General features: G+C 42.6%; 1 protein-coding gene across 1 annotated transcript in view; it reads right to left on the reverse strand.

Annotated features, from left to right (window-relative positions):
- The window catches only part of SUSD5 (sushi domain containing 5), a 67603-nt gene that overhangs the window by 37432 nt on the left and 8625 nt on the right, over window positions 1-21546 (reverse strand). The window contains exons 2-3 of the mRNA XM_004603956.2: window positions 13971-14148; window positions 8097-8215 (exon numbers count right to left, since the gene is read on the reverse strand). Of these exons, the coding sequence (XP_004604013.2) occupies window positions 8097-8215; window positions 13971-14148 (297 nt within the window). The remainder of the gene's footprint in view (window positions 1-8096; window positions 8216-13970; window positions 14149-21546) is intronic.

Below are 21546 nucleotides of genomic sequence, written 5' to 3' on the forward strand. Positions count from 1 at the left end.
ACCTTTGGCTCTCCACCTCATCTGCAGACACTTCATTCTACATTGATAACAACTCCGAATCTTCTCCCAGCCCAAGCTGAATTCCGGATACTGGAGAGTGGTTTGGCATCCCCAAGGATGATCACTACATGATTTTAAAATAATATTCTAACTTATGCCCAAAGACTGTAGAAATGAAGAGAAGTAGAACTGATCCTTTAGGAGGAATCTAGCCTATGGGGTCAAGGGCAGATAGGTCAGGGAAGGAACCTCTATGACAGTGACAGGGGAAAGTGGTCACTCTGGATGAGGACTGGGTGCTGAAAGGAGGTAAAGTGACATGCATGATACCCTCTTAGTAACAGGATTGTAAACCACAGTGCCTAGAAGGGAAAAAGAAAAAGGAAAAATTACCTGTTATAGAGACAGGCTGGGGGGAAACTGGGCACATTGGTGGAGGGAAGTGGATATCAGTGAAGGGATTGGTGTTGGAACTTCGCATCCCTGAAATCCAGTCTAAATAACTCTGTAATTCACAGTGATTAAATAAAATAATAAATTAAAAGAAATAATGCTATTCTGCTAAATTCTACCCATTGGTCCTCCCCAGATAGGCTCCTGGAATAAGTTAGAGTTCTCTCTTGTCCTCTTGGTGGCATCGGCTGTACAATGTGGGACCTGACGTTTGAGGGAAGGTGAGGTTGGGGTGGCCACAGCTACAGAAACCAGTCCTCTGGGGCATGCAGTCATGGCTGAGGGCCGCTTCCCTCTAGGAAGTATGCTCTGTCTGTAAAGCATACCCACGACCCTTGTCCTCTAGACAGCACAGACCCGGGTGTGCTTCACTGCAGGGAGAAGTGGAGAGGATGATGGCCATGTGTGCTGACAGGCAGTTCCAAAGTCTCACTAGGAGAGTTAGTGGTGTGGCCTGGAGGCCCCGGGGCTGGTGCTTTTTGGGGGTCACAGTCCATGGTGCTTGGGGGCCACTTACTCCAGCAGAGCTGGGAGCTCTAGGTAGCTCCCAGTGGTCCATGGGGTACCATGTGGGTCCGGGGATTGAACCCAAGCCTTGCATACACAAAGCTTCTTTCTTTTATTTAAATTTGGGCACCGTAATCTATGAAGCTGTTGATAAGAGAGTTTCGGGCATCCGATGCCTTAACTCCAAACTCACCACTGGTGGCAGTGTCTGTCCACCAGGGACACCACGTGTTCTCCTTCCCACCCTGCTTCCTTGGCAAACTATTTTTTGTTTCCTCGTTTAATTTACAGTTTGAGTCATGCTTACACTATGGTTTTGGTCATCTGGGGTTTTTCTTTTTTCTTGTTTTTATGTTTTTAACAGGGGCCACATCCAGAGGTACAGAGCTGGGGAGGCAATATAGTGCCAGGAGATCAAACTCTGGGCCTCACACATTTCAGGCACGGGTTCCATCCCTTTGAGTTGCATCCCCAGATTTCTTAATCAAGAGAGCAAAGTTCCCTCTGTTCTATTTATGCTTGGAGCTTATGTATGTGTGCATGTATGCATGTATGTATGTGTGTGTATGTGTGACTCTGTGTGTGTACACATGTGTGTGCATGTATTTTCCTCATGTTTCCACATGGCAGAGAGCCACACACTGCTTCCTGACTATGCTGACAGGTCTGGAGTGCAGCCCCTGCCTGTCTGAGCATGGTGGGAGTGAAGCTGTCACGCTGCTAGTTCCAACAGCTCAGATATCCCAGAGACACTTGACCCAGGGACTGAAAGACCAATTGGCAACAGCTCCCTGGTGGACAGACCCCGGGGTTCCTAACTGGCTCTTAGTGCCTAAGGACCAATCTATCTCACACTTCGGGATGCGAGGCCTCTGTCCTGTGAAAGCAAGTCTTTTGGTGCCCAGGCCTGGGTGAGCAGCAGGGGGTGGGCATCCGTGCTTCCTGTGCTGGGGATTATCTGAGCTGCCCTCTGCAGATAGCTCAGACTTGTCTGGCTGCCACTTGAACTGGGAGAGTCTGGGCCTTGTCACTCTGTGAGCAAAGACACAATGGCTGGCCTGGAGGGAGTTTCCCGGAACCATGCACTAAGAATGGTTCAATATCTAGTGTTTTGCTCCATTTGTTCTCTTGTTGTGCGGTTCCCCCTTCCTTTCCTTCCCAACTATCCCCATGAAACAAAATTCTCCCAAGTTCCACCTCAAATACCCCTGACTCCCTACTCAGGGAAGTCTCCCTAATTCCCCTCCTCCACCTCGTGTCATTGAAATGGATACATCTCTTACTTGTCCTTATACATGATCCACTTCTTGAGGGCGGGGAGGAATCCTCTCTCTGCCCATTAGTCTGTCTATCTCTATCTCTATCTATCTCTCCCTCCCTCCCTCCTTCATCCATTTCTCTCTCCCCCCTACTCTCTATCCACTTATCCCTCCCTCTCCTCCCTCCGTCCATTTAATCACACCTGTATCTGAAGCACCCATAAATCTGAGCATTAGATAAACAAACCAATGGCTGATGCCATTTCACTGGAAATGAACTCTGATTTTCTATTCTTCCTAGGATACTATCAGCTGTTCAAAGCAGGTGTGTGTGTGTGTGTGTGTGTGTGTGTGTGTGTTTGGGTCGCACTGGGTGATGCTCAGGGGTTCCTCCTAGTTCTGAACTCAGGAATCACTGCTAGTAGTGCTTCAGGAACCATATGGGATTGCTGGGATGCTGGGGGTGGAACCCGGGTCAGCTGTGTGCAACAGCCCTACCCCACTGTTCTATCGTTCTGGCCCCAAAGCAGTGTGATTAATAAATTGAAGTCTTGTGATCACAGCTAGAGAATGTCCCTGGTCATTCCTGACCTGATCAGTTCTCTTCAAGACCACTGGGTGTGTTCAGGGATCACTCCTAGAGGGCTCAGAGGACCATATGCAGTTCTGGAGTCTGAACCCTGGTTGGCCATATGCAAGGCAAGTGCTTTACTCTCTTGTATTCTCTCTGGCCCCAGCTCCCTTCACAACAATACAGAGGAAGTGAATCAGTGAATCAATCTGTTTCTTTTTCTTTCTTTCTTTCTTTCTTTCTTTCTTTCTTTCTTTCTTTCTTTCTTTCTTTCTTTCTTTCTTTCTTTCTTTCTTTCTTTCCTTCCTTCCTTCCTTCTCTTCCTTCCTTCCTTCCTTCCTTCCTTCCTTTCCTTCCTTCCTTTCTTTCTTCTTTCTTTCTTTCTTTCTTTCTTTCTTTCTTTCTTTCTTTCTTTCTTTCTTTCTTTCTCTCTTTCTTTCTTTTCTTTCTTTCTTTCTTTCCTTCTTCCTTTCTCTTTCTCTTTCTCTTTCTTTCTTTCCTTCTTCCTTCCTTCCTTCCTTCCTTCCTTCCTTCCTTCCTTCCTTCCTTCCTTCCTTCCTTCCTTTCTTTCTTTCTTTTTCTCTCTTTCTTTCTCCCTTCCTTCCTTCCTTCCTTCCTTCCTTCCTTCCTTCCTTCCTTTCTTTCTTTCTTTCTTTCTTTCTTTCTTTCTTTCTTTCTTTCTTGTCTTTCTTTCTTTCCTCCTTCCTTCCTTCCTTCCTTCCTTCCTTCCTTCCTTCCTTTCTCTTTCTTTCTTTCTTTCTTTCTTTCTTTCTTTCTTTCTTTCTTTCTTTCTTTCTTTCTTTCTTTCTTTCTTTCTTTCTTTCTTTCTTTCTTTCTTTCTTCTTCTTTCTCTCTTTCTCTCTCTCTCTTTCTTTCTCTCTTTCTTTCTTTCTTTCTTTCTTTCTTTCTTTCTTTCTTTCTTTCTTTCTTTCTTTCTTTCTTTCTTTCTTCTTTCTTTCTTTCTCTCTCTCTCTTTCTTTCTTTCTTTCCTTCCTTCCTTCCTTTCTTTTTTTGTTGTTGGTTTGATAGTTTTTTGTGGTCACACCTGGTAGTGCTTTGGGATACTCCTGGTTTTGCACTAAGGAATCAATCACAGTGGGCTTGAGGGACCATACGGGATGCCGAGGATTGAATCAGTGATGGCTGTGTGCAAGGCAAATACCTTATATCTCTCTGGCCCCGTTTCTGGTTTTGGGCAAGAACCAGGAATAGATAGGAAGGAAGTGAAGGGGAGGTGGGCTAGTGGGGAGGAGCAGCAGGCAGCCTCTGCTCAGAGGGAGGGCAGGAGGCACCCATCCAGAGTGGAGCCTCAGGGAAACAGCCAACGAAGGCCGGAAGAGACCTGCAGCCTCCAGTCTAACCTCCAGCCCCAGACAAGTTGCCAAGAGCAGCAGAGCCAGAGAACCCAAGTGGAGGCAGCTTAATTCATCAGCATCCAGTTGGTTAAAAATAACTTCACTTATTAGTTTAAGTGAGATCACCATGGGGCTGGAAACTCGCCGTCAGTGTAACAAAAACACAGAGAGGAAAAGGAGGAAGGTCTACATTTATGATGAAGTTTGTTTCCCAAAAGAAACCCAGGAGGAAGCTGCCTGCACATTCTGCCCCATTTCCCTTCTGGGCGCTTTGGGCCTGGCAGGTCTTGTCGTTTTCAGAGGTAGGAGCCGCCTGCAGCCCCGCTGCTGGGCCCAAAAAGAATCAGAGCTGTGTGCCACGGAGCTTCCTCAGGGATAAGGACATGCTGAGAAATGACGTGGTACAGGGGCGAAGCTGGTGTACTGGTCCCTACACCTGCAGTCTCCTTCCTTGCACCGAGACATGCAGCTGACCCTGGCTACCCATGGACACCTCACTGCGGACAAGTACTGACCCACGGCACGGGGGAGCATTGTCAGAGTTCTTTCCGTGGGACCACCAGCCAAGGAGCAGAGAGCTCTTTCTGGCATCCCTCCTGCTTTTTTAGAAAGTTGACCCCATCCTACCTAGGCATGCACACAGCGTCCCTTTCTTGGTCAGCGGGAAGCCTCCTCCCAAACCAGGCCCTGATGAGACCAACTCTGTGCTTCCCTTACTCCCCACCCAGAGAGCCTCACTGAGCTGGGGTGCAGGGAGTACCGATCTGCTCTCGACACAGGACCCTGGGCACTTGGTCTCTGATACTATGTGCAGCGCCTGCTCCCCCAAAGGGCATGGGGGTTCACATTCATGAAACGTGTGAGAAATTTCCTTCACAGCTCCTCCATAACTAAGGATTTTTGTATGTGATGGGTGTTTTGTTTGGACCCCGGGGATCTAATCCAGGAGCTCCTACTTGCCAAGTAAGCATGTGCTCTGCCACTGAGCAATCTTCCCAGCCTCTGTAGAGTATTTGGTTACTGTTGTTTTGAGAAGAGGGAGAGACCTTTCTTAAAAAAATGTTGATTTTCATAATTATTTCACTGTTGGAGAGAAACTGTAATAACAGCAATGTTTTGAATACATGCTACCTTAGTACACCAACATATTTTCATTTTGTCCTAGTGGCCTTATTATTCTCTCTCCCTTTCTACCCTTCTCCTTTTCTTCTCCCTCTCAATATATATATATGTATATACAGATACACACACATATATATGTAGAGAGAGATACGTTGAGCTGTAGAGATAGGTAGCTATATGTAAAGAGATATATATAATACATACATATGTTGGTGTGCTTATACATACTTGTTAATAAGTGTATCATACATTTTTAGTGGTAACTAATCTGAAGTGTTGGAGAGGACTTTGTAGATCTGAAGTTCCTTTGTTCCTAAAATCCTCAAAATGAATATCCAAGAACAAGGATGTTTGTCTTGCACATAACTATGATGCAGTTAGCAAAATCAGGTAATTTAAACATTGATATACTACCACTGTAATTCATAATTTCTATTCAGATTTAATTAGTTGTAGATCTTTTTGTCTTGTTTTATTTTGGGGCCACACCCAAAAGCAGTGTTCAGGGCTGACCCCTGGTTCTCAGAGATCATTTCTGGAGGTGCTTGGGGACCATATGGTGTGCCGGATAAAAAAAATTGAACTCAGATTGGTAGGGTACAAGGTAAGCAACATACCCACTGTATTATCTTTCTGGCCCCTGTTGTGTAGATCCTTTATTCCTGGTCTAAGACACAACTCAGGTTCACAAATTTGTTCACAAGTATTTTTAGTCTGTTTTAGTCAAAAAAATTGCTTGGTCTTCCTTCATCTTTTTTATCCTTGACAGATTTTAGAAATACAGGGCTGCTGATATTTGGTAGGATATTTTTAAAATTTGTTTGACTAATTTTTCCTCATGGTTTGGTTCAAGTTACTCGTTTTTGGCAGGAATCCTACTGAAGCTGTCTCTTTCTAAGTGCAGTGTATCAGGAGGCACATTACATTGTTACAAATCTAATATCATAATTGTATCAGGATATAATATCATGATTATAAACTCAAGGTTCTAGAGGATATGTATGGATATTTCCAGCTTAGACTTCATGCACTACAATGCTGGCAAAAGCAGTATATACTTGCATGTACACAACCTACTCGAAAGCCTGTGAAGTGGAGAGCCCAGGCTAGACTACTGGATAATAAGAAATACCTCCCTCCATCATCCTCATCACCCCAGTCAACAGCCAGACAGTCATGCTACTTGAGAAGCACAGCTATGGAACCAACAACTGATCGCCGACTCATGCCTGTACCAAGCCAGAACAGAAGTTGTTGGACCCAGTGCACAGTGAACTAACTAAACAGTTGTGTTTTTGTAGCCCCTAGAGTTTGAAGTGGCATGTTACATAGCAAAAGCTAACTTCGTCTTCATTGCAGGGAAGAGGTGACTCAGAAGACCTAGAGATCCTCTTGAAATCTCCGAAAAAAAAAACACAACAAGGTCATACTGTTTTTCTTCTAGACCCTACTGAGTCTGTTTCAGAGAAAGAAACCTTTGTGTATGTTTGGTATTCAAAGAATAGTCTCAACGTTTAAAAAAACATACCATGGCTAAGGTTTTCCCAAGACTTTTGAAGGCAAGGCCATACTCTACAGTTGCTTGATAGGGCAGAAGATAGTAGGAGACTCTCCCAACACTCTTTCAGAGAAATAAGCCACGGAGGAAGGTTTTCTGCAGGAAGGTCCATAGCAGGAGAGAAACTTACACCAGTCAACCAACATCTAAAAAGCATCAGCCAGGGCCTTAGATTCACTACCAACCTCCAGTTTACTAACCCCTCTGACACCACCTTGGTGATAGAATTGGTGCCTTTACACCTTTGACGTTTGTATTTCTACCAAGTTCATTTGGCATTTCTCATTGCTAGAGAGATACGGGGCAAGTCAGCACGTTAAAATCAAAGGGACGCTTAAAAAATGTTCAGAACATTATATTGGAATCTCAGAGCTTGCACCCAGACATCAGTATTTCTGAAAACTCCCCAGATGAGGCTTATATGTAGCCAGGCAGTAGAATCTAAGTTGACCTCTAGGACCCATCCATCAACGTTAGATTTTTCTCCACTTTCATGAATACCACCTCATCATGACACAGTCATGAAAATCAGGGTTAACATGGTTTTACACTTTTGCGTATAACCAAAGTTATACACTTTTGGTCAGTGTACAAGAAATGCTGCCCCAGAGATGCTTTTATTGTTAGATCCTCATCACCTGGTTTCCCAGAAGGAGGTTCAATATTCTAGGGGAAATTTCCTCATTACTAAACATTTTCTTTTGGGGAAAAATGAAGTTCTGTGTTTAAGCAGTTTCCACCACAGAGAAAGACTGCAGAGCATACTGCATCAGTCACTTTAGCAGATGCTAGCAGGGGTCTTCCCTAATCCCTAGAGAACTTTACCATTCCCATGCGCAGGTGGGCACCTGAATCCCTTTGTCACAGTGGTACTCAGGCTATTGAACCCCTCTGCTTGTGCAACCCAAACTCAGAAGATGCAAGGAATCAAGATCTCCTGGAAGCATTCCATAACCAGTGGCTGGCAGGTGCACCTCCCTCACTCCTGGTCAGGAAAACTGCGATACCTGCACTAATCCCAGAGACCCTCTGTGGGACTGAGCCAGAATTATTCCTCACCTCACCATCCTGTAGATTGTGTTCTATGGCACCTCTGGTTGCCCCCATAATTTCTCTGTCCCCTGTAATTTCTCTGTCCATACTCCCTGGACACTGGCTTGACTTAGGAAGACTTCTTGATAAATCGTGCTTAATGAATGGATCTTCATTTATTTTTAGAGAACACCACCTAAGGTGCTTTCCCATCTTGTAAATTCATTACAAGTACTGACCTTCATCCTTAATGCAAAGGGCATTGTATGTGCCTCCAGGAACTGGGTTGTTGTCAATTTTTACGTCGACAGCTCTCATGGTCTGCTGTTCACCATTCCCCTTACTACATACAGTTGTCCTGAAATAGACAAAGAGTGCACTGGGTCAAGTTAGGTGAATTAACCAAAACGTAAAGTAGCAATTCTTTTCTGTTACTGCTGAATCAGTAGAGATATTTTTGATTCAGGGGTTTGTGTTTGAAAGTACCAATGTGGAAACTCTCTTCAAAGATATATAATCAGGAAGACATAAACAATACTTAAGCTGAGTTCATATGTTTTGATTCAAGTTTCAGAGCCAATGCATTGATAACCTCTTCAAATATGTTTTCTGTCTCATGAAATTATGTTCTTCATCTTTTCTGGTTTATTCCCTTTTAAGAGAGTTTGTTTTGCTGTTCTTTCTAGATTTCTTAACACAGATAATTAGTTCATGGAATTCATTCTTTTCCAACATTATTAATCTAGATTTCCCCCATGAATATCTTCAAAGCATGACATCCTACAAGTAGAATATATTCTTAATATAATGCAGTTGTCCATATAGCTAATTTCATCACAATTGATTTTTTGTCCCATTATTTTATCTAGTGATATGTTTTATAAACCACAAATAGTAGAATCTTAAAAATAATTCACCTGACAATTTTTGTTTTCTCTTTAAATCATATAATCTATTTATATTTAATTAAATTATTGTTATCTCTGAAATTAAATTTGCCATGTTATAAGTGCTTTCTAACTAGTTTTTTAGATTTCTCTTTTTGGGTTATTTGAAAATTTTTTTCTTGATTTTCTCTTTTTCTGTGTTGGTTTGTTAATTAGATAATCTTTTACTGTTTTTTAGTGGTTGCTCCAGAGATTACAAAATGCCTCCTTGACTTAAATGTTATTACATTAACATTATTTCAAATTAACATTATTTTGTCCTCTTCCCCAATAATGTAATTCAAAATAAACTATTCTATTATGTATTTTAAATACTTTCTGACTTTATACAATTTTTGTGATCATTATCTTTTCTTTAAAAATTACATAATTCTAATTGCATACATATTTAATCATTCCATTCATACTTTTTCACACTCCAGACTCTCACCTGTATTTATTTCCTCCTGCCTAAAGAATGTCCTCTAAAAAAAAAGAAAAAGAGGGGTCGGAGCGATAGCACAGCGGGTAGGGCGTTTGCCTTCAACGCGGCCGACCCGGGTTCGATCCCCGGCATCCCATATGGTCACCCAAGCACCGCCAGGAGTAATTCCTGAGTGCAAAGCCAGGAGTAACCCCTGAGCATCGCTCGGTGTGACCCAAAAAGCAAAAAAAAAAAAAAAAAAAAGAAAAAGAATGTCCTCTAGTGTTTCTTCAGTTGTAGGTCTGATACAATGAATTTTCTCACTTTTATTTTTACTCTTGAAAGATACTGTGACCGGGTATAAAATTCCATATTGTCAATAATTTTCATTCAGCAGTTGGAAGGTATCATTCAATTGTCTTCCATTTTTGCCACATCCAGTGGTGCTCAAGGGCTTCTCCTCTTCTCCTGGCTCTGTGATGGGGATGTTGTTTGTTCCTTGGGTTGCTAAAAGGAACACGTGGTGCCAAGAATGGAACCTGGGCCTCCTGCATGCAAAGCCTACATTCAGCCCACTGAGCTCTCTCTCTCTGCCCCCTCCCCCCATATTTTGCCTTCCAAGGGTGCTCACTGGGTCCTGGGGCCACTCACAGCAACTCTAAGTCAGTTAGGTTGACTGTTGAATGCTAGGATACAGTGATGCAGGGATGATTGGGCCCTTTACTGCCAGGTGCCACCAGGGCGCCACACCTCCTAGTGTTTGGGGGCCTCAAGGGCCACAATGGAGGGTACTCAAGGGGTCATATGGTGTTGGGTTGGTAACTCTGTGCTATCTCCCTGACCTATGTGTTCACTGTTTTTGTTCAGTTCTTTGTTTCTTTTTTGAATGCATTCTCTTTTTATTCCTATTGATTTTAATATTTTTACTCATGTTTAATTTTGGGAGGCCTCCAAAACAGTGCTCAGGGGCTCCAGTGGCAATTCTTGGCAATTCTTGACCAACCAGATAAGGTGTTTCAATGCTTAGGGCTGGAGGATGCAGAGCTTCTCTGGCCCTGTGGTATTGTGCCATTAAGGGTACCCTGAAAGTGCTTGAAGGCCTGCAGGGCCATACCTGGCAGTGCTTGGATACCTCTAGAGGTGTACCCGGCATTTCCCAGGGGGTCATGTAATGACAAGGTTTAAATTTGGGTCCTGGTGCTTACAAAAGAATGTGTCCCTGGCTTCTGAGTTATATCCCCTTTAAATTATTGTAAGTTTTCTCAGAATATGCCATGTTCTCAGAATATGCCATGGGTTTTTTTTTATACCTGCCCTACTTGGACTTGATAAGACCACTCATATCTGCATGTAGATATTTCTCTTCATTATGGTTGTCTCATATGTTTCGCTCCAACTTTTTTCTCTCTTCTATTTAGAATTCCAATTACATGCATCTTCTTTCTTTTTACCACTTTTGTATATTGCATCTCTTTTCCCTCCAAGGGAGAGAATTCTAGATTTTATACTCCTCTGCACTTAATATGTATTCAGTGTAAATTGATGGAGATACTAATAAAATCTACTACATACCTGTCATTTCATCAATTGTAATATATACCATACCAAATAGTATTTGGTTGGGGGAGACACTGGCTATGCAGGAAAGATCCCTGGTAAAATTTAAATACTAATTTTCAGATCCCTTTTAGCTACAAAAACAGTAAAACAAAAGACTATTTTTATTTATCTATTTTCAGTAGGTTCACAACCAGTAGTAGCTCTTGGGGGCCATGAGAAGCTGGGGATCAAACTTAATGCCCTACCCATGTGCTCTACCACCCCCAAAACTATTTTAAAAAGTCATTAATAAACTTATCATATAAGCATGTTTTTTTTCTTTCTTTTCTTTTTTACTTTTTGGGTCACAACCCAGAAATGCTCAGGGGTTACCCCTGGCTCTGCACTCAGGAATCACTCCTGGCAGTGCTCAGGGGACCATATGGGATGGTGGGAATTGAACCCAAGTCAGCCGCGTGCAAGGCAAACGCCCTGCCTGCTGTGCTATTGCTCCAGCTCCATCATGTTTTCTTTTTTAAAAGAAATAGACAACCAATATAGAAATCTATGAATACTTTTCAGCCTCTCTAACCACAAACCTAGAAAGGATAAGCCTTTCCAATGACCCTGTCCTGACTTATACACCACCAGGGAGCCCTAGTTCCAGTCTGGTCTTAGAGAATTTCTGGATACCTTGGTTATCTAAGACAGTGACAGGGAATTATGGCAAAATTTATACTGGACCACATTATGCAGGCACATACAACTTTCCTATCTCGGAACAAGGGTGTAAAATAGGATAGGGGTGGACACGTGCCTAGATTCACAGAAAAGCACTGTCAGTAGTCAGGGGTGTCCTTTAAGTTCAATTGTTGCTTCCCAGGTGGCGCATGTGGAGATGTGAGTCAGTATGACTATGTGTTTTCCATGGCCAACTGCCATTCAGACATCTCCAGGGTTGTTATCCACCAGAGGAATTCTTTGAGCACATTTTGTTCTTTCACATTCCTTGTGGAATGAAGGGGGCACTTCCTTGAGACTGGCTAATAAGGCAGGCACTGGCACCGTTGAGAAGTTCTTTCCTAGCTAACCACAAGATGGACTTCTCTCCAAGTAATCCATGGGTTGGGGTCCCAGACAGGGCAAACAGGGGTTAGCTTGCTTCTGCTCTATACTGATGAGGTCCTGGAAGACTGGTGGTAGATCAATAGAATAATGTGGCTGGCTAGAATAATTCTATGAATGAGCTGCCTCCTGGCTGGGACACTGAAGTTGCTGCTGATAGTATCTACATGAATCATCTCTATGTGGCCTCCTTCTGCAACATGGCCACTGCAGGATTACCAGACGTCTCTCCTCCATCTCACCAGTGACAGTACCAGAAATCCAGGTCTAATCTCATAAATCACAGGGCATCATTTTTGCTGTAGTTTGCAGGCTGAGGCTCTCCTATGCAGTCTCTGATTTAAAGGGAAAAGACAGAGACTCCACTGCTTCATGTGGAGGATGTTAAAGAACTCGTGGCTCTATTTTCTTCTCTTTTCTTTTTTTTTTTAATTGACTCACCGTGAGGTACAGTAACAAAATTTTCATGTTTGAGCTTCGATCATACAGTCATCAAACACCCACCCCTTCACCAGTGCACGTTTTCCACCAACAAAACCTCCAGCACCCCCCACCCTATTCCATTCCTCCCCCTGCCTGTGTTTCAGACAATTTGCACAACACTCTCTTTCTATACTTTAGTTACCTTTGATATCTTGAGACCAGTCCCACTCCCACCCATACCTGCCGAAAAGGCAATGCTAGACAATGTGTTTTGTATTACTTGTATGGATACACTATAATGTCACTCTAGGAATTCTAAAATTTTATTATTTGATTTTTTTGTGGTTGCTTTTTAGGTCACACCTGGCGATGCTCAGGGGTTACTCCTGGCTCTGCACTCAGGAATTACTCCTGGTGGTGCTCAGGGGACCACATGGGATGCTGGCAATCAAACCGAGGTCGGCTGCATGCAAGGCAAACGCCCTACCCGCTGTGCTATCACTTCAGCCCTGGAATTCTAAAATTTTAATAATTAGGGTCTGAAAAGGCCGCTGCAGCAAGTTGCTCGGGTCCGAGATTCGTTTGTGTGTCTCTGGATCATGGCCGTGTGGGAGCTTAAGTAGACAGCAACCAGATGTGGCATCATCTCAGAGTCCCATCGAGGCGGGGGGAAGAGGGCTCACTCCTCCCCTGTCCTGTGAGGCCTGGCGTTTGTTGCCACCGCCACTCGTACCTGAAGCTTGTTGCTGACTTCTAGAAAATGGCGGTCGCAGGGGCTCCTAGAGGGCAGGTAGAGGGACGGCACCTGCCCCTGTCTGGTTGTGGCCCTATTTTAAAACCCACAAACCATCTTTCTATACATGTGAATGTGCAGGAAGATGCACAGAGAAAAGGAGATAAAGAATAATAAGCCAAATTTTTAAAACTCCTTACCTCTGAGGTATGGGAGAAGAGAGAATCCCACTTTGTACTTTATATAGATCTGTATTATTTTAAGTTTATTAGTGCTGCAAATTAAAAGGGGAAATTCAAAATAACAGAGGTAGAGAGGGTGGGAAACGGGGATTCCAGAATAATTTTTTAAATGTGAACAGTCCAAATAAGAATGTTCTAGAAGTCACTGCCCACTCTACCTTCTACCTTGCCTATGTTGGCAACAGCAGGTTTTTTTTTTTAAATCATGATTTACCTATCCTCCACAGGATCATTCTTTTAATTTACTCACCATGAATTTCAAAATTACGAAGTTATTCATGATTTGGTTTCAGTCATACAAGGCTCCAAACACAGACCGTTCACTAGTGACCATTTCCCTCCCCCCAATGTCCCAATTTCCCTCCCCCTTCCCTCTATGGCAGGCTCTTTATGCTTACTTTCAGCTTTCTGTCTCCTTCAGAGTGACCACTCCCCTCCACCAATGTTGGACTGTATCCTTCCCTAACCTGTCCCACCCCCACCCCCTATGTGGCAAGTTTCCTACTGTAAACCAGTTCTCTTGTCCCTTATTTCTATTGCCTTTGGGCATTTGTTATCCCCCCACTATGTTTGTTCATATCCCGCATATGATCAATAGGATAATTTCTTGAGCCCTTTCTCCTATAGAAGCCCTGGGAGAGATTCAAAGTAGGGTGGGAAGGGGAACTTCCCCCTTCTCCCCCGCAGGTTGACATTCTTACCCGAGGGTGCCATCCGCCAGCCAGCCTGTGGTGCACACGGAGAAGGCACAGTCTTGGACCACCCTCCGCAGCTCGTCCGCAGACACCAGGTGGGCGCCCCGGCCCTTGCAGGAAAGCCGAGCTGCTTCCAGCTGCAGGCCCAGAGAGCCATTCGGAGACTCCAGCACAAAGAGCTTTCCTGTGTGGGGACAAGCACAGCATAGGCCGAGTTCAGAGTCCAGGGGCATTTAACCTCAGTGAACACCATCTCTGACAGGCACCTGTCAGAACTGTAGCTGCTTCCTGAGCTGCAGACGCAAGCAGCTCCCTCACAGTGCTCATCTCAGGGACCGACCAGGTAATGACCATTCTACTAAAGTTTTCATCCATTTTTTTGTTTTTCTTTAAGAAAATCAACTCAATCATCTGGATTAGGCCAAATTCTCTAGTCACATGGGTATTTTTATGACAATTTGGCAAACCTAGGTCCTTGAAATCACTATCTTGGGTGGAGCTGGGTCATGTGTATTCAAGGCATCCGCACAGACCCAAGTTGTACCTTCTGCTGATTCTATTATTGGAAAGTGTCTCCATACCCAGAAGGTTGCTCCCCTCCTGGTCTCAGAGTCTACTGGGTCCTCCCAAAATGAACTCAAGTGTTTGCTGCACGAATCCCGGTGTGGACAAGATGACAACGACCATGCCCAGTGTACCTTGGTTCACAACACATCAATATATAGGCATGTAGAGGACCTCAATCATGTGGGACAGAAGGGGCTGGAGAGATAGCACAGCAGGCAGGGCATTTCCCTTGCATGCAGTCAATTCTGGTTTCATCTGCAGCACTGCATATCACTCTGAGCACCCTCAGGACTGATCCCTGAACACGAGCCAGGAATAAGACCTGAGCACTGCGATGTGTGGCCCCAAGACAAAAACAAAAACAAAAAAAATAAATGTGTGATGGATGAAGTGAGTCAGGCAGGGGCACATGCTAAAGCACCCATAAAAGAGTTCGTTGCAGGAATCCAGGATACAGGGGAAGCACTGGAGCCACTGCCCCTGAAGGGACAAAGCCAGGCCTCCGGTGGCTTTAAGTTTAGAGTAAAGTCAAGGGGAAAACACACCCAATGAGAATAAGAAATCTTCACTATCATTGTCAGCAAAACAAAAAAAATTGTTTTATTTGACTAAGACACATAACCCATCTGCAACAAAATTATGATGATACGTATCTCTCCCCCAGGCCAAGTTTTTTTTAAATGTTTTAATACAAATGCAAGATAAACATTAATCACAATGGTGCCAAAATCCCTGCCTAGGAACAGATGACTGGATAAAGACACTATATACATATACACAATGGGATACTACTCAGTTACAAAAAAAGAGATGGCATTGTGCAGTTTGCTGTGACATGAACGGATCTGCCTTGTTGTTTGTTTCTGGGTCACGCCATGCTGTGTTCAGACTTACTGCTGACTCTTGACTCAGAGATCACTCCTTGTGGTTCTGTGGGTGCCATGTTGCTGGCATGGATGGATCTGGAGAGTATCATGCCGAGTGAAGTCAGTCAAAAGGAGAGTGACAGACACAGGATGATCTCTCTCATATGTGGGCTATAATGACTCTAAGTAGGGGAATAACAAAAGCCCAAAGTCGATAGAAAACTGAGAACTGGGTTTTGGTAGGAAGATTACTCAGTGGGAGGAGGGTGGGGATGGGACACTGGGATAATGGTGGAGGGAAGACTCACTCTGGTGGACAGTGTGGTACTACAGCATTTCATGTAAAAGCCCCTATTAATAACAGTTTTGTAAGGCTCAGGGACTAAAGTAAAATACATTGATTTGAAAAGTGCAAGGTAGAGTTCCAAGTAAACTTATCTTTGGGGACTGTTGCTTCCTGAGAACTTGACACAGCTCGAATGATTAGACATGGCAGGTGCCCTCCCAGGAGAAAAGAATCATTATAGTTTGCATGAGTAGTATTGGATTATGTATGTGTATATGGGCGAATTATGAAAGTTACACTGAGGTTTTGTTGGCCAAAGGGGATTTAAAGATCACAAGAGAGAGGAGAGCTGACAGACTTATTGCTTCTTCACCCCCACGACACAGAAGTACACAAAGCAGGGAATCTGAGAAGCAAAACTCTCAGGACCCAAGAGAACAAGGATTAAACATACTTTCTCCTCTCATTTTTAAGGAACTGTTGGAAAAATTGCCCTGGTACTAGGAACCCATTTGTCAGTCCTCAATGGGAATTACAATCCTAACAAACACTGATGTCTAAGAGAGTTTTAGCCATAGATTTAAAGTAGATTGATATGGACATTTGCCTACATATATGGTAAGAATAAGTTTGAATCATTTCTGAAGAAAAAAGTACTCAGAGAATCTCATGCAAACAATTTTTCAAAGGCAATAATCACTCTGTAAAATGCAGCCAAAAGTATAAGGAAGTTAGGTGTTTCCATGAATGAGAAGTGACAGATATAACAAGTAGCAAAACTGACACAAAATCTCCGTAAACTAACTTATAAAATAAAAAAATTTTAAAAAGTAATATGGAGTGTAGGATAACATTGAGTTTGTCCTTTTAGCCTTGCCTCAGGGAACTTGGTTTACCCTAAAGCAATGTTCTTTCTGTATGGACACAGCAAGACAGTTAATATTATGCTTGTAACTTGGGAGCTGATTGATTCCAATAATATTTACTCCTGGGCATCTGCTTTCTCAACTCAGTTGCCCTTAGTTCTTAGCACCCCAAAAGCAGGGTCCTAATGAGGGACAGAATGGACCCGTGGCAAGCTGTGAGCTACCCTGGCATCAAAATGGGTTAGGCCAAAGTGCTACAATACTGAAATGTAAGTTGAGAACATGGTCACAGAAAAATGCTATCATGATGCAAAAGTAATGACGAGACTAGGACCCTGATGGGGTTAGGAAGACTAACTTGGTCTGAGGACTGTGGTCTGGAATATATAGTGAATGTCCTCAGGAAGAACCAAACTTTAAGTTTGATATCTCTTACTGTGACATTGCTAGAAATACTAGAAGTAGATTTACTATTACTATTTAAGTGGATTACTAGCTGAGGAAGGAAGAAAGCGACAGACCCTTGTTTGGATCCCACCCTTGAGCGGATCTCCTAGTAATCTGGAGTAATCTCCTTAGATGAAATTTTGTTAATCTGGAGAAATGGTTTTACCCCTCTTTGTTGATTTGTTAATGTTCAACCCACCTTTGTGTCACCACCCTATGTAATTGCTATATAAACTAAGACCGTAAGGGGAGAAGAGGCAGAGGTAAGACAGAAGCAAGGAGGAGAGACAGAAGCGGAGAGAAGACACAGAAGCAAAAGAGAAGACACAGAAGCAGAGACAGAGAGAGGTCAGAAAAGAGCAGAGGAGAGACTATAAAGACAGAGATAGAGAGACAGACAGAAGAGCACAGCGGCACACACAGAAGCAGAGCACAAGGAGGAGCCATCCTGATCCGGTCCATACACAGCGGCTTGAGAGCATCTAATTCGAGCGGTGTGTGTGTGAGAGAGAGAAAGAGAGAGAGAGAGAGAGAAAGAGCGCCACCCTGAGAGTCCTCAAACAACACACATCACATCGCACCCTTCTGCGAGTGCGTCTTTGTATTTTTTACAGTCGAGTTCATGTCCAATTCAATCAGCTTTTTAATCAATGGCTGAATAAATAGCAGTGTCCCTACATTATATATAAAAAAAGAACGAAAGTGAAACAAATACATTTTCAGATAGATAAAAATGAAGTCAGTTTACTACAAGCAAGCAGACTCTCTTTATATAAAATCCTAGAAGTATTTCAGTCATAAAGAAAATTGTCTGAGGCAATGTGGATTAGAAGGAAGGAATCAATACATGGTAAAATATAAATGAACAATGGCCGTGTGAAATAGCACCCAACCATATCTGAGTACACATTCCTCCTAAGAGTGTATGCAATATTCTCTAGTGTAGACCATATGCTAGGCCATAAAAATGAAATCAGATGAATTTAGAATATTATAATTGTACAAAATCTGTTTCCTAATTATAATGAGTTTGACTTAGAAATTAATAACAGAAATACATTAGGAAATTTATAAATTGGTGAAAATGAAAAAAAAAACAGACCCTAAGTAAGTCAAAAGAGAAGTCACAGGTGAATCTTAGAAATACTTTGAGATAAATGAAAACAAGCTTATCAAAATTTACAGGATATAACTAGTGCAGTGCATAGGGGTAAATTTACAGCTCTGAGTTTCTGCATTAAAATAAGAAGTATGGAGTCTGGAGAGATCATCACTTGTATCACTTGTCATCCCATTGATCTTCGATTTGCTCGAGCGGGTGCCAGTAACGTCTCTATTTGTCCCTGTCGCGTGCTAGTGCAGCCCAATGATATCTGCTTGCTCCAGGCACAGGAAGAGCCTCAAATCGTTCATTCAGGGATTTGATGAAGAAATCTGACCATCTAGTTGGTGGGCGGCCACGAGATCTTCTGACGTCCCCTGGAATCCAGTCGGTAACAGACCGTGGAATCTAGTCCAGCGGTCATCTCTGAATTGCATTACATGACCGGCCCATCTGATTTTTGATGCCTTGGCAAATGAGACAGCATCCCTGATTCTTGACTGTCGACGGAGGTCAGAACTCCAGATTCCTTCTCCAACTTGAGTGAGACGTGATACTCCTAGCATAGCTCTTTCGATTCCTCTTTGGGAAGCCTGAATAGCATTCTCATCCTGTTTGCATAGGGCCCAGGTCTCTGAGGCGTATGTTAGTGCAGGAAGAATGGTGGAATCGAAAAGATATGCCCGGAGTCAGAGGTTCTTCGTTCTCTTAACCACTTCTTCGACGCTCTTGAAGGCATTCCACGCTGCTCTCTTCCTCCTGCGCAGTTCTGGCACCAAGCTGTTCCTCATGTTGATTTCTTGATCCAGGTACACATAGCTGCTGCATTCAGAGATTGCATTGAGAGCAAATGGAGCTTCAGGGACCAGCTCGTTTTTCATGAACATCATCTTGTTGAGATTCAGCTGCAATCCGACCTTTCCACACTCGTGGTCGAAGTCGGCCAGCATTTGTGCCACTTGGCCAATGTTTGGTGTTATGAGAACGATGTCATCAGCGAAGTGGAGGTGGTGTAATTGCCGACTGTCTATTCCTTCCCATTCCAGTCGTCACATGATGTTCTCGAGGGTGGCACTGAAGAGTTTCAGTGAAATGGTATCACTGCACTGGTGCAGCAGGGTGATACCATTTCACTGAGAGATCATAAGAGGATATATATATATATATATATATTTTTTTTTTTTTTTCACACAGCTAACTCTAGTTCAAATCTCAAGTAATGTATATGGTCTCCTAAGCATTGTCAGGAGTGATCTCTGAACATCAGGGAGGAAAAAAAAGAAAGAAAAAAGTGAAAAAGAAAGAAAGGGAAGGGGGAAAGAATTGCATAGATGAAGTGGGATCTCTCCAAAGAATGAAAGGTCTATTTGGCATCCAAAACTCAACTAACGTAATATACCCTATCAACAGAATAAAGAGCAAACACTTATGGATCATCTCAGTAGATGGATAAAATGCACCCAATAAAATTCAATGCTACTTTGACAAAAGCACTCAACAAGGCAGTAAAGGAGAGGAGAGATTTTTTTAATCTGGTAAAGCATCTACAAAGATCCCATAGCTAAAATCAGACTTAATAATGAAATTCTGACTGCTTTCCCCTAAGATCTTTGACCACAAGGATGCCTGTCCTTGCCATTTCTATTCAACACTCCACTGGCTGCTGTAGCCAGGGAAATTTGGAAAGAAAAAAATATAAAAAATTTTTTCATGTTGGAAAAAAAAGAAACATAACTATCTCTCTTTAAGATCAATATAATTTTGCAAATAAAAAATTCTTAAATAGATGTTGAAATATTGTAATCTTGAAACTCTATTATTATCTATATTGCATACCAGAGTGCCTAAAGAAAAATTACAAAGAAATAAAAGGACTAATGAAAGAAAGAACAAAAGAAAGGAAGGAAGGAAGAAATTCCATTGAAAATTACTAGAACGAGTATATAGCAAGGTTGAAGTACCAAGCTCACATACAGGAAAATCAGTTCTCTACTCTAGCAAGGGAAAAATCTAAAAACGAAAACACTATTCCATATCGCCCAAAAGAACTATAATATATACATTTTAGTTTAATAAAAGACATGTAGTTCTGGAGGTCTCTGAAGGTTCCAGTGGCCTCCAGAACTATGGGGACTGAGCAGTGCTGTGTCACAATGCTGGATGATTGAACAGTCTGGTCCATCCAGTTCTCGGAGTGTCGTAGGGAGTGGCCCAAGCTCCCTGAGCATTGTTTTAGAAGTCTCCCTGTCCTCAAATGTGTAAAATGTGTACTCTGCAAAAACACTATTGAAAGCAACTAAAGAAGACCTAGAAAAAAAGGAGAATTCCATTTTCTTGGATAGGAAGACTCATTGTTAAGATAGCAATGCTCTCCCAGTAGATCTATGGGGCTTAGCACAATTTCCATCAAAATCTCAGTTGCTTCTGTTCGTCTTAGAATTCATAGAGAAATGTAAGGGTCCCAGAGTAGCCAAAACATATTGCAATTCTCACACTTCCCAATTTCGATTGCTCTGGTAATCAACTCATTATGGTTTGGCATACGATAGGGAAACTGGTAAGTGGAATTGTGAGTCCAGAATAAACCTTTCCAATTACAGTCAATTTGTATTTAACAAGGGTGTCAAGACCACTCAGTGGGAAAAGTAGTTTTTCCACAAATGGTGACAGCAATATAGTTTCATGCAAAAGAACAAAATTGGACCTCTTCCTTACACTATTAACAGAAATTTGCTCCAGGTGAATCTTACTAAATCTGAGAATCAAAACTATAACCCTTATAAAAGAACATTTGTAATCATACATTATGCAGTGGATTATTTGATGCAACACCAAAACCCAAGGAATGAAAAAAAAATTGGACTTTTTTAAAACTAAAAAAAATAAATTGTTTCAATAGACAAAATCAAGGACCAGAAAGATCACTCAACAAGTTAAATATATGCTTTTCATGTTGGAAGCCCAGGTTTAGTCCCCTCCCAATAAAAGCATGGTCCCCTAAGCACTACCTGGAGTAACTCCTGAGTACTGAGCTGGGAGTATCCACCAAAAACCATTGGGTATAGTCCAAAAATAAAAAACAGAGAACAAAAATCAATAAAATGAAAAGACAACCACAGAACAGGAGGAAAAATTATAAATATATAACTGATAAGAAACTCTAAAAGGGGATTCATTCTCTTAGTCTACCAGGGATAGATATGAAGGGGTTTCTCTGTGATATTGCTGGAATTGGGAGAAATTAAACATGCGACTGAAGTGGGGACAAAAAAAAACCCTGCATGCTCAATAGGTGCAGAACTCAACAACAGATCAAACAGTCTAACTTTAAAATGGGCAAAGAAGGGGCTGATGAGAAAGTACAAGGGTTAAGGCACTTGTGTGATATCTGGCCAACCCGTTTGAATTCCTGGCACCACATATGATCCCCCGGCACCATTAGGGGTCG

Source organism: Sorex araneus, chromosome 4, assembly GCF_027595985.1.
Source record: "Sorex araneus isolate mSorAra2 chromosome 4, mSorAra2.pri, whole genome shotgun sequence".
Classification (NCBI taxonomy): domain Eukaryota; kingdom Metazoa; phylum Chordata; class Mammalia; order Eulipotyphla; family Soricidae; genus Sorex; species Sorex araneus.